The sequence below is a fragment of the Pseudophryne corroboree genome, chromosome 1 (assembly GCF_028390025.1).
Source record: "Pseudophryne corroboree isolate aPseCor3 chromosome 1, aPseCor3.hap2, whole genome shotgun sequence".
NCBI lineage: Eukaryota > Metazoa > Chordata > Amphibia > Anura > Myobatrachidae > Pseudophryne > Pseudophryne corroboree.
The window spans coordinates 642,226,219-642,240,509 of record NC_086444.1 but is presented as its reverse complement, the minus strand read 5'-3'; the positions used below and the strand labels follow the sequence as shown (position 1 = coordinate 642,240,509).

Genomic DNA, 14,291 nt, shown 5'->3' with positions numbered 1-14,291 from the left:
TGTCTTTGGTATTGGGGATACCTTTCTGACCAGCTTGGTGCAGCTGATCTGTTTTGGCGCCAAGGCACTTTTCTATATTTACTAGTATCATTTTCCAGTTATGTCTAATAGCCTCTTTAGTAACTGTATATTATTATTTTTGTGTGTCCCTTCCAAGCCAGGTCCAGGGATTAATCTTCATGATGCTGCTTCAGTTACTAGCGAAACCGTATGCTGCCACTTCCCTCTCTGCATGTGGCACGAGTCAGACTGAAATATACGATTGGTCACGTACGTAGCTACTGCTTATTTTTGTGGTTTCAGAATATTATCTATATTTGGAACACTGGATTTCCAGAGTGGTGTGGTTTATGAATTTCTTCTTGAAGTACACTTGTCCCCTTCATACAAATGTGGTATCTGTGTTAGGGGATGAACTCATCTTTGGTTTGTATATTATACCCATTTCACTACTGCACATACCCAAAAGGACTACCTATACGTCTGTATACATACTGTATAATGCATATTATGGACTTGTGTCTACTTACACCTCTAGAAACAAGATATGGATTTCTACTGTTGTTTTCCGTGTACCTGCTAAATAATAGTTTTCATGTTATCACTTTTCCCTCTGTAATGTGATGCGATTGCTATAGATAGTATAGATGTTCCTCCCTTAATGACAGAGTTCCATTCCTACGACTAGGTCATTAAGCAAACTGGTTGTTAAGCGAGGAGCCGCATACATAATACAGGTAATCGTTTTTAGTCCGAGCGGTCACTAAACAGGAAGGTTGTTAAGTGAGGAGCATCTGTAAATGGGATGCGGTTAAGATGCCAGCTGTCGGGATCCTGGCTGGCAGAATACCGGCGTCGGAATCCTACCACCAGTCAGAATGCAACGCCGGAATCCCGACAGGGTCACGAGACCAATGCCAGAATCCCGACAGTTGGAATCCTGACCATAAGTACAGCCGGTCGCTAAGGGTTAGAGCCGGGGTGGTGGTTGGACTTAGGCTTAGGGTAAGGCTGCGGGGGTGGGGGTTAGAGGAGAGTGGGGAACAAACTTACCTCACCCTGTTGGGATTTCACAGATCAAGTCGATCAAGTCAATATTACTGAACCCCTGTAAATATATAACCAGCTTCTTTCAGCTTTCACTAGTCATAAGTGTCTGGCATGAATGTAGAAACTTGATTCATTTGATGCACAATGAAATATGTTAATCATGAATGAAATGATCTAATTACTCTCACTTTTTGACAGACCCCACTAATTCCCTTATAGCAAATAGTGGTATGTTTCTTCCAATCATACTTTGAGTTGTAGGAAGTAGTGCATTAGTTCCTGTGCTATGCACAGCTGAATCTCCTATATAATAGCCCAGATCTGTGACTCTGTGCAGTGTGTCTAACACTGGGTGTGGCTAGGAGCTCTCATTGGGGGTCGATTCAATTCACCGACAGTTGAATAGCTCTGGGAGTTAGCTCCCGGCGCTATTCAATACAGCGCCAAGTGTCTCTCAACTGTCAGGAATTCTTCTCTCACCCCCGGGGGATGAGTGAAGAAATCCGACAAAAGTGTTGCCACGCGGCCGGCGCGAGGCTGATTCTGTCGGGAATCAGCCTTGCGCCGGGGAGTTAAGTCGGAGAACGCCCGTTCTCCCGACAATTCAACCTGTTAAGTCCAGGAGAACGGGTCTTCGCTGACTTAACTTGAGCTGAATTGAATAGCGCCGGGAGTTAACTCCCGCTATTCAACTGTCGGGTCTATCACAACCAGTCCACAGCTGATTGGGCGCGAAATTTCCTCCCACACAGGTTACATCCAATGGGAGGGTCTGCCTTTTGACTGTTGTGTGTTCCCAGAGCAGGATTAACAATGGGGCTGATGGAGCTGCAGCTCCAGGCCCACACCGTCTGCAGCAACATACCCTCCAACAATTTACACATAAAATTGCTTCAAATTCGAAAAGGGGGCGTAGCCACGGGTAAAGTGACGTGGCCATGCCCCTTTCCTATACTGTCAATGGGAGTTTGGAGAGCCAAAAATCGGTACAGACCATAACAAAAAGGTCCTGTACCTGCCAAAAAGGTACAGCTGGAGGGTATGCCACTGCATCTGCAGCAAGTCTCTGCAATGTAGATAGGGGAAAAAAATCCTTTTACTGCAGCTTCCTATGGGGGTCATTCTGACCCGTTCCCACGCTGCACTTTTTCACAGCCGCGCGAACGAGTCAGAACAGCGCATGTGTGCGGGTGGCAATGTGCAGGTGCGTCGCTGCCTGGTGATGGCCGTTGCCGAGCAGCGACGAGCATAACGAAGAAAGCGTTTGCAGCGGCGAACGCAAGAAGGTTGAGAGGAAGAGACCGGACGGAGGCGTCAACTGACCGTTTTCAGGGAGTGTCTGTCTGAACGCAGGCATGCCCGGCCGTTTCCAGGGAGGGATCCTGACGTCAGCTCCGTCCTGGATGATCGCAGCGGGTAAGTCCTGGGCTGTGCAGAGACTGCAAAAACTTTTGTTTGTGCATCTCTCTGCACAAGCGTGTGCAGCCCTGCACAGCGATTCCCCCCTCCCCTGTAGGCCGCGACTACCTGATTGCAGCAGTGCTAAAAGTAGCCTGCTAGCGATCAGGTCGGAATGATCCCCTATGTCCTGCTGCCAGTCCACCTGCCCCCCCAATCCCCACTCCCTAGCCACGACGCAGGTGGAACAAAAGCTGCTGCGGATACCGGCATAGATGTGTATGAAAGCGGTGCAGCGGAAGGCTTTCATAGCCCTCCCTGCGCCGCATACTCTCTGAGCCCCGTAGCCTCCTCTGCGTGTGATGTCACAGAAGTGCCTCCCCACCACAGCCGCACCCAAATCCCCAGAGGCCCTGACTTCACAACACAGCACCTGGGCTGCCGGCCTGGAAGCCCTGAGATGGCTAATGTAACGGATAGATGCGGTGATATCGCTGAGGGTAATGTCTGGACGCTGAATCAATGTAAAAGGTGATAGTGCTGTGCAGTGCAGTGCACGTTCACCTTCACCTTTTAAATTGATTCAGCCTGTCAGTCAGTTTAGCCAGTCACTCACTATTGTTAGCGCTGGTGTCCGAATGCGCCGCATTACAGGGAAGTAGAAGCACTAAGCGCCGAAGAGAGGAGCCAGAAAATGTGTGGTGAGCATACAAAGGACACTGTGTGGCTTGATTTGGGCTACTTACAAAAGCTTTATACCTCGGTGCTGGAAAAAGATTTCCTAGCTAAGACAGCAGAAGTAATAATTAACAGTGCAATCCTCCACAGTAGAACACAAGCCTCAACAAACACAGGAGTGTATATAGGAGAGTGCTTTCCCAAGACTAAAATAAATAAATAAATAAATAAATAAATATATTTCTCTATCGTCCTAGTGGATGCTGGGGTTCCTGAAAGGACCATGGGGAATAGCGGCTCCGCAGGAGACAGGGCACAAAAGTAAAGCTTTTCCGATCAGGTGGTGTGCACTGGCTCCTCCCCCTATGACCCTCCTCCAGACTCCAGTTAGATTTTTGTGCCCGGCCGAGAAGGGTGCAATTCTAGGTGGCTCTCCTAAAGAGCTGCTTAGAGAGTTTAGCTTAGGTTTTTTATTTTACAGTGAGTCCTGCTGGCAACAGGATCACTGCAACGAGGGACTGAGGGGAGAAGAAGTGAACTCACCTGCGTGCAGGATGGATTGGCTTCTTGGCTACTGGACATCAGCTCCAGAGGGACGATCACAGGTACAGCCTGGATGGTCACCGGAGCCGCGCCGCCGGCCCCCTTGCAGATGCTGAAGTTAGAAGAGGTCCAGAATCGGCGGCTGAAGACTCTGACAGTCTTCTAAAGGTAGCGCACAGCACTGCAGCTGTGCGCCATTTTCCTCTCAGCACACTTCACACGCTGTCACTGAGGGTGCAGGGCGCTGGGGGGGGGGCGCCCTGGGAGGCAAATGTAAACCTATATACTGGCTAAAAATACCTCACATATAGCCCCCAGAGGCTATATGGAGATATTTAACCCCTGCCAAACTTCACTAAAAGCGGGAGACGAGCCCGCCGGAAAAGGGGCGGGGCCTATCTCCTCAGCACACAGCGCCATTTTTTCTCTCACAGAAAGGCTGGAGAGAAGGCTCCCAGGCTCTCCCCTGCACTGCACTACAGAAACAGGGTTTAAACAGAGAGGGGGGCACTAATTGGCGATATAAATATATATATAAAGATGCTATTAGGGAGAAACACTTATATAAGGTTGTCCCTATGTAATTATAGCGTTTTTTGGTGTGTGCTGGCAAACTCTCCCTCTGTCTCTCCAAAGGGCTAGTGGGGTCCTGTCCTCTGTCAGAGCATTCCAGGTGTGTGTGCTGTGTGTCGGTACGTGTGTGTCGACGTGTATGAGGACGATGTTGGAGGAGGCGGAGAAATTGCCTGTAATGGTGATGTCACTCTCTAGGGAGTCGACACCGGAATGGATGGCTTATTTAGGGAATTACGTGAAAATGTCAACACGCTGCAAGGTCGGTTGACGACATGAGACGGCCGACAAACAATTAGTACCGGTCCAGGCGTCTCAGAAACACCGTCAGGGGTTTAAAAAAAAAAAAAAAAAAAACGCCCATTTACCTCAGTCGGTCGACACAGACACAGACACGGACACTGAATCCAGTGTCGACGGTGAATAAACAAACGTATTCCTCATTAGGGCCACACGTTAAGGGCAATGAAGGAGGTGTTACATATTTCTGATACTACAAGTACCACAAAAAAGGGTATTATGTGGGAGTGAAAAAACTACCTGTAGTTTTTCCTGAATCAGATAAAATAAAATGAAGTGTGTGATAATGCGTGGGTTTACCCCGATAGCAAATATTGGCGTTATACCCTTTCCCGCCAGAAGTTAGGGCGCGTTGGGAAACACCCCTTAGGGTGGATAAGGCGCTCACACGCTTATCAAGTGGCGTTACCGTCTCCAGATACGGCCGCCCTCAAGGACCCAGCTGATAGGCAGCTGGAAAAATATCCTAAAAAGTATATACACACATACGGTGGTTATACTGCGACCAGCGATCGCCATCAGCCTGGAGATGCAGTGCTGGGTTGGCTTGGTCGAATTCCCTGACTAAAAATATTTTATTGATATAGAGCATTTAATAGGATGCATTCTATATATATGTATGCGAGATGCACAGAGGGATATTTGCACTCTGGCATCAAGATAAGTGCGTTGTCCATATCTCCCAGAAGATGTCATGGACACGACAGTGGTCAGGTGATACAGATCCCATACGGCACATGGAAGTATTGCCGTATAAAGGGAAGGAGTCATTTGGGGTCGGTCCATCGGACCTGGGGGCCACGGCTACAGCTGGGAAATCCAACCTTTTTACCCCAAGTTACATCTCAGCAGAAAAAGACACTGTCTTTTCAGCCTCAATCCTTCCGTTTCCCATGTGGGCAAGCGGGCAAAAGGCCAGTCATATCTGCCCAGACATAGAGGAAAGGGAAGTAGACTGCAGCAGGCAGCCCCTTCCCAGGAAAAGAAGCCCTCCACCGCGTCTGCCAAGTCCTCAGCGTGACGCTGGGGCCGTGCAAGCGGACTCAGGTGAGGTGGGGGGTTAGTCTCAAGAGTCTCAGCGCGCAGTGGGATCACTCGCAAGTTGACCCCTAGATCGTACAAGTATTATCCCAGGGGTACAGATTGGAGAGTCGAGACATTTTTTCCTCGCAGGTTCCTGAAGCCTGCTTTACCAACGGCTCCCTCCGACAGGGAGGCAGTATTGGGAAAAAATTCACAAGCTGTATTTCCAGCAGGTGATAATCAAAGTACCCCTCCTACAACAAGGAAAAGGGTATTAGTCTTCCACACTATATTGTGGTACTGAAGCCAGACGGCTTGGTGAGACATAGTCTAAATCTGAAATCTTTGAACACTTACATAAAAAGGTTCAAATCAAGATGGAGTCACTCAGAGCAGTGATAGAGAACCGGAAAAAAGGGGACTATATGGTGTCCCTGGACATCAAGGATTACCTCCATGTCCAAATTTGCCCTTCTCAACAAGGGTACCTCTGGTTCGTGATACAGAACTGTCAATATCAGTTTCAGACGCTGCCGTTGAATTATCCACGGCACCCCGGGCCTTTACCAAGGTAATGGCCGAAAAGATGATTCTTAAAAGAAGAAAGGCATCTTAATTATCCCTTACTTGGACGATATCCTGAAAGGGGCAAGTTTCCAGAGAACAGGTGGAGGTCGGAAAAGAACTATCTAAAGTAGTTCTACGACAGCACGAGTGGATTCTAAATATTCCAAAAATCGCAGCTGTTTTCCGATGATACGTCTGCTGTTCCTAGGAATGATTCTGGGCATAGTCCAGAAAGAGGTATTTCTCCTGGAGGGGAAAGCCAGGGAGTTATCCGACCTAGTCAGAAACCTCCTAAAACCAGGCCAAGTATCAGTGCATCAATGCACAGGAGTCCTGGGAAAAATGGTGGCTTCTTACGAAGCGATTCCATTCGGCAGATCTCACGCAAAAACTTTTCAGGGGGATTTGCGGGACGAATGGTCCGGATCGCATCTTCAGATGCATCAGCGGATAACCCTGTCTCCAAGGACAAGGGTGTCTCTTCTGTGGGGGCTGCAGAGTGCTCATCTTCTAGAGGGCAGCACGTTCAGCATTCAGGACTGTGTTCTGGTGACCACGGATGCCAGTCTGAGAGGCTGGGGAACAGTCACACAGGGAAGAAATTTCCAAGGAAGTGTGGTCAAGTCTGGAGATTTCTCTCCACATGAATATACTGGAGCTAAGGGCAATTTACGATGCTCTGAGCCTAGGAAGACCTCTGCTTCAAAGTCAACCGGTGCTGATCCAGTAGGACATCATCATGGCAGTCGCCCACGTAAACAGACGGGGCGGCACAAGAAGCAGGAGGGCAATGACAGCAAGGATTCTTCGCTGGGCGAAAAATCATGTGATAACACTGTCAGCAGTGTTCATTCCGGGAGTGGACAACTAGGAAGATTTCCTCAGCATGAATGAATTCCACCCGGAAAAGTGGGAACTTCATCTGGAAGTTTCCACATGTTTGTAAACCGTTGGGAAAGACCAAAGGTGGTTATGATGGCGTCCCACATGAAGCGCCAGGTCTAGAGACCCTCAGGCAATAGCTGGAACGCTCTGGTAACACCGTGGGTGTACCAGTCGGTGTATGTGTTCCCTCCTCTGCCTTTCATACCCAGTGTATGGAGAATGATAGGAAGGAGAGGAGTAAGAACTATACTCGTGGCTCCGGTTTGGCCAAGAAGAACTTGGTACCCGGAACTTCAAGAGATACTAGAAAGGATCTTGATTCAGCAAGAATCATGTCTGTTCCATGACTTACCGCAGCCGCGTTGACGGGTGAACGCCGGATCCTAAGGGAAAAAGGCATTCCGGAAGAGGTCATCCCTACCCTGGTCAGAGCCAGGAAGGAGGTGACCGCACAACATTATCACTGCTTAGGTGAAAATGTGTTCCATGGTGTGAGGCCAGGAAGGCTCCACGGAAGAATTTCAACTAGGTTAATTCCTACATTTCCTGCAAACAGGAGTGTATATGGGTCTCAAATTGGGGTCCATTAAGGTTCAAATTTCGACCGGTCGATTTTCTTCCAGAAAGAAATTGGCTTCAGTTCCTGAAGTCCAGAAGTTGTTAAGGGAGTACTGCATATACAACCCCCTTTTGATGTCTCCAGTGGCACTGGGCGATCTCAACGTAGTTTGGGATTCCTAAAATCACATTGGTTTAAACAACTCAAATCTGTGGATTTGATATATCTCACATGGAAAGCGACCATGCTGTTGGTCCTGGCCTCGGCCAGGCGAGTGTCAGAATTGGCGGCTTTATCTCACAAAGCCATATCTGATTGTCCATTCGGACAGAGCAAAGCTGTGGACTCGTCCCCAGTTTCTCCCTAAGGTGGTGTCAGCGTTTCACCTGAACCAGCTTATTGTGGTACCTGCGGCTACTAGGGACTTGGAGGACTCCAAGTTGCTGGATGTTGTCAGGGCCCTGAAAATATAGTTTCCAGGTCGGCTGGAGTCAGGAAATCTGACTTGCTGTTTATCCTGTATGCACCCAACAAGCTGGGTGCTCCTGCTTCTAAGCAGACTATTGCTCGTTGGATTTGTAGTACAATTCAGCTTGCACATTCTGTGGCAGGCTTGCCACAGCAAAAAATATGTAAATGCCCATTCCACAAGGAAGGTGGGCTCATCTTGGGCGGCTGCCCGAGGGGTCTCGGCATTACAACTCTGCCGAGCAGCTACGTGGTCGGGGGAGAACACGTTTGTAAAATTCTACAAATTTGATACCCTGGCAAAAAGAGGACATGGAGTTCTCTCATTCGGTGCTGCAGAGTCATCCGCACTCTCCCGCCCGTTTGGGAGCTTTGGTATAATCCCCATGGTCCTTTCAGGAACCCCAGCATCCACTAGGACGATAGAGAAAATAAGAATTTACTTACCGATAATTCTATTTCTCGGAGTCCGTAGTGGATGCTGGGCGCCCATCCCAAGTGCGGATTATTCTGCAATACTTGTACATAGTTATTGTTACAAAAATCGGGTTATTGTTGTAGGAAGCCGTCTTTCAGAGGCTCCTTTTGTTATCATACTGTTAACTGGGTTTAGATCACAAGTTGTACGGTGTGATTGGTGTGGCTGGTATGAATCTTACCCGGGATTCAAAATTCCTCCCTTATTGTGTACGCTCGTCCGGGCACAGTACCTAACTGGAGTCTGGAGGAGGGTCATAGGGGGAGGAGCCAGTGCACACCACCTGATCGGAAAAGCTTTACTTTTGTGCCCTGTCTCCTGCGGAGCCGCTATTCCCCATGGTACTTTCAGGAACCCCAGCATCCACTACGGACTCCGAGAAATAGAATTATCGGTAAGTAAATTCTTTATATATATATATATATATATATATATATAGAGAGAGAGAGAGAGAGAGATACATGTATAGATATATATGTATTTATATATATATATATATATACACACAGTGCAGAGCGGCTCCCAAATTTCACACGTCCCAAGTGATGTGCCACGAGACACAGGGGCAGGGCCGCAGTGGAGGGGGAAATAGTTGCAGTTACCAACACAAGTGACGGAACCCAGTTCTGCTCTGTTCGGGTCCACTTTAGTCCCTGGTGCAGCTAACCCCCTTTCTGAAGCTGTTGACACCAGGAGCTCATTCTTCACTTACTATGCCAGTATCTAGGTCCCTTATTTTACCAGTCTCTATTGATGTGTCTAGCCGAGCTGGGTGGCTAACCAGTAGTATATCCTAAGGACATCCACCTTGTAGGGACCTGTGACAGGGTATGCTCTGCCAGCTCGAGCACCCCACACTTTCTCTGCTTATACAAAACTGCTCAGGAGCATTTTAACTAACTGAAAGTTGATCAGGAGTAGACCGTATTCCTCATATTCATAAATATTAATTTTGATAAGCCTGATAACTGTGGGCCTGATACAGAGTCGGACCCAATTTTCGTATGCAGCGGTTCTCCATAAATATGCTAATGATGCTGCTGCAGGGGTTTCTACAGGTGCCCACTGATGGCGTTGCTGATCTGCCGCTTGTGTACAAAGACGCACCATCTGACCTGTGAACAACATAAGGGTTGCTCAGAATGTCCGTCGCAAGTATGATGCTGTAAACGACTGTGTAAACTCCCCTGAACTGGTTCCAACACGCCTGCGTTTCTCTACCACACGTTTACCTACTGCAAGTGGTCATTGTCTGTCACTCATTTTGTGAATAAATCCTCTCCGCATCTGCTGCGACTGATCAATTACCGCGCATGCTGGGGGAAAAAATGCGCAACTGTGCAAACATTGGCATTGCATCCAGCACTGATTCAGGCCCGTGTCATTTATTTATTTTGTTAATATCAATCATTTTCTTTCTTTTTTTTTTTTAAACAGTTTCTTCTTTAGTAATGGCTGGTGTTTGCAGTATTGGAGCCTGCATATTTGTCACCTTTTTCCATACGGATTACAAAAGATTAAAAGCTGAAGCAAAATCTGACGAAGATGGTAATGGACATGATACCAACTCAACATAATTGTAAATGTGAAGAACTATGATATTCTTTTATTAATCAATCTCTAAGAAAGATGAAGACAACTGATGAAACCATATGTGAAGAGCTGCTTGACATGCACTGACACTTACTGTATGTATTTTGGTACTGATTTTGATATTGCTAACAGATTTTATATTTTTATGGGTTGGTTTTGTGAAAAGGAAAAAATAAATAAAAAATAAACATGTTTAAAGAGGTGAGCTTCAGAAAAAGAACTAGAAAAACAGTTTATATTACTAAATAGTATTATTTTTAATTAAGGTACATAGGGGGACATTTAGAACCCTTTTCCACTATCTAGCACAGGTCGCAGCCGGGGAGCCTGACACGGCTGCGACCCGAGCTAGAGCCCCCTTCTACACTGCGCTCACCAACCCGACATATTGCCGGGTTGGTGACGCGGCAGGGGCGGTGCTGGGAGATCACATGATCTCCCAGCGCCGCCCTTTCATAGACTGTGAACGGGAGCCGTGTCGCATCAACACGGCTTCCGTTTACACTACACAGCTTACCGGGTTGAACACGTGTTCAACCTGGTAAGCTACCCGTGTAGGATTCCCGGATCACTTGATCCGGGAATTTGCAGGAGGATCGTTTCCATTAGAAAACATGCGCATTTACCCGTGTTTTTAGAGCTAGTGGAAAAGGGGTATTACTAAGCAGTGATAAGAGCGGAGAAGTGAGCCAGTGGAGAAGTGGTCCCATCAACCAATCAGCAGCTCTGTATAATTTTATAGTATGCAAATTATAGATGTTACTTCAGTGCTGATTGGATACCATGGGCAACTTCTCCACTGGCTCACTTCTCCGCTCTTATCACTGCTTAGTAAATGTCCCCCATAAACAGTGTGTGCTATACTTGCCAACTGTCCCTGCTTGTTAGGTAGACTCCCTGATTTCACCTTATCCCCATTATGTAACCAAAAGAAGTGATAAGTGGAAGGTGATAACGCACCAGCCAATCAGCTCCAATATGTAAATTGACAGTTAGGAGCTGATTGGCTGGTGCGTTATCACCTTCCACTTATCACTTCTCCAGGCTTAATACATCTGTCCCAAGGTTTCTCATGGGCACTTTTATGGAACCTTTTGTAAAACACAATACACGAGCAAGCCCTGAAAAGTGTTAGTGTCTTTTCATCAACAAGTAGATCTCACTAACTGCTTAGGATCTCATTGACATGTGGATGGACTGTAAGTCATTTTTATGACACGCTTCTCAGATGAGGCAGTACACATCCGCGCTGATAGGTGTTACTGTCACAATCTCCCTGAAATACTTTTCAAAAGTTGGCAAGTATGGTGTATTCATAGCTGCCAACTATACAGATTTTCAGTGGGCAGAAAAGGATCATAGACTTGCACAAAATAACTTAGAAAGGCTCTTGTGTGGTTTCTGAAGATAAATAATATGCTTAGATATTGTGGCAGAGATGTAGTCTGTAATAGGGTTTTTCTTCTCTAACTTCTGCTGGTGTTCTAGCCATACTTGCCTATCTGACCCTCTCCATGAGGGAGAAAATGCTCTGTTCCTGGACTTTCCTGGTAATGTATGATTGCCATCACCTGTGGTGAAACACCTTTCTTATCAATTAACTAGCTCACCACAGGTGATGGCAATCATACATTACCAGGAAAGTCCAGGAACAGAGCATTTTCTCCCTCATGGAGAGGGTCAGGTAGGCAAGTATGGTTCTCAAACTCAGTCCTCTGGACCCCAAACAGTGCAGGTTTCGCAGGTCTCCTTGCAGAATTGCGAGTGAAATAATTAGCTCCATCTGTGGATCTTTTAAAATGTGTCAGTGAGTAACGCGTACACCTGTTTTCCTGCTAGGTGACCTACAAAATGTGGACTGTGTGGGGTCCTGAGGCCAGAGTTTGAGAACCACTGTTCTAGCTCAGTGGTGCCCAATCTCAGTCCTTAAGGCACACTAACGGTCCAGGTTTTAAGGATAACCAGAGGACATAATTAGAACCTCAGTAATTTTTATTAAACAATCTGTGCTCACTTACGGATATCCTGAAAGCCTGGACTTTCTAGTTATGGTGCCTTGAGGACTGAGTTTAGGAACCCCTGTTCTAAATCATTGCTACTCAAATCCAATCCTCAGGACAAACAGTGCAAGTTCTCCAGGTCTGTAACAAAAATAATGGTGAAATAACTAGAATCACCTGTGCTCCAGCAAACATGAACTGTTAGTAATCTGAAGACTGGATTTGAGAAGCGCTGATCGACATCATTCTACAGCAAGCATTGCCAACCTCAGTCCTCAAGGCACACTAACCAGTGTTGGATAAAAATCTGATTTTTTTTTTTTTTAAATATAAATAAATCGGATTTAATTTAAATCCGTTTTTATTGATTTAAATCAGATTTTTGGGATTTAAATAGGATTTTTTTTATTAACATTTTTTTAAGAAAACTGTTTAATTTTAGATGTTTACACTTTCTTTTAGTAATTCATGGACAAATTTTGAAGTGAGAACAGTAACAAAATGAACAGAGTAATAGAATAAATACACACTAAATAGTTGCATCAAGAAGTACAATTAGGACAGGCATTCCCAACCACTGTCCTCAAAGCACACTAAAGGGCCCTACACATTTAAAGATCCGCCGCCGAGCTGCCCGACAGCGGATACGGCCGACTGGGGATCGTTCATATCTTTGGGGATTGTCGGCCAGTGTGTAAGGCCTATTACAGTGCAGGTTTTAGTGATATCCAGGCTGCAGCACAGGTCACTTAATTAGTAGCTCAGTTATTTTGATTTAACCATCTGTGCTGCAGCCGGATATCACTAAAACCTGCACGGTTAGTGTGCCTTGAGGACCATGGTTGACAATGCCTGAATTAGGCTCTGAATTTCACTCAGTTGTTTGCGTCTGAGTCTAACATCTACATGTCTTTGTCTTCACGTTTGTCCTCAACAGAACAGGCTCTGTAGCATGCAACCAGGTTAGCTGCTTTTTCATTTCCCAATCTGTTGCGTGTTTTGGATTGTACAAAACTGGACGTTGAAAAAAATCCTTTCAATTCCTGCACTTGATGAAACTGCGGTGAACATCTGCTTCAGAAGACGTAGGGGTATATTCAGTTGAAGTCGAAAGCTGCCGTCTGTCGAAAAAAGACGGCAGTTTTTTACTTTATTAGGTCGGAAGGGGTTCCGACCTATTCAATCTAACCCTGAGGAATTCGACTTGTCGAAAAGCACATGGATCGGCGGAATAGCTTGTGTCGAAAACGGGGTGTCAAAACCGTCAGGTTTTGGCCCTCTTTTCGACCATCTCAATTCGATTTAAAAAAAAAGTTGAAGGGAGATGCAGGAGCAGAGAGCAGGAGAGCCGCAGGCAGACGGAGAGCAGCGCCGGAAGATGTCACATCTGCCGCTCACAGCAGCATCCACCCGGCTCCAGCAAGCGTGACATCGCTTGCTGGAGTGGGGTGGACGCTGCCGTGAGCTGCGGCTGTGATACGGGGACGGGGGGAGAACCGCAGGCAGACGGGGGAGCAGCTATACAGCAGCTGCTGTAGCGCGGCTCTCCCCTGTCTCAGCTCCCACATCTCAATTCGACTTTTTTAAAAGGCGAATTGAGATGACATTGAATAGCCCAGGTCGGATCTATTCCGACAAATGAATGTCGGAATGGATCCGACTTCAATTGAATATACCCCGTAGTGTCCACTTCAAACATGTATGGTGCAAATGGTTTCAATTGACCATTTGCTCCTAAACACTAGAAAACAAACAAAACCTGTCGCTCATACAAATTAAACACAAATTTAACCAACTTAGATGACCGACTGTTTTTGTCCATTTTCCAGTGTGTGGGAAGCAAATGGTCGATTGAAAACTTAAAAAATAAATAAATAAAAGTTAACTGGGGTATTTATCAAAATTTGTCAAGAGATAAAATTGTGAGCGATAAAATAAAATTGTAAGTGATAAAGTACCAACCAATCAGCTCCTGTCATTTTTCAAACACAGCCTGTAACATGTAAATTAGCAGCTGATTGGTTAATACTTTATCTCTCACAATTGTATCTCTATAAGATTGCTAAAAAAAACTAAATGTGTTGTATTTCAAATTCTACGTTTGCCACAATAGTGTGTAAAAGGGTAAATCTAGCTTTTGAACTAATTTTCAAAGTGGCAGTTTGTGCATACTGAT

The 14,291-nt window shown here is 46.2% G+C and overlaps 1 protein-coding gene across 1 annotated transcript in view; it reads left to right on the top strand.

Moving 5' to 3' along the window:
• Nucleotides 1-10,313, top strand: part of SLC49A3 (solute carrier family 49 member 3) — a 79,164-nt gene extending 68,851 nt beyond the window's left edge. The window contains exons 9-10 of the mRNA XM_063914616.1: nt 158-270; nt 9,960-10,313. Coding sequence (XP_063770686.1) covers nt 158-270; nt 9,960-10,099 — 253 coding nt within the window. The 3' untranslated portion in view covers nt 10,100-10,313. The remainder of the gene's footprint in view (nt 1-157; nt 271-9,959) is intronic.
• Nucleotides 10,314-14,291: the final 3,978 nt, after the last annotated feature.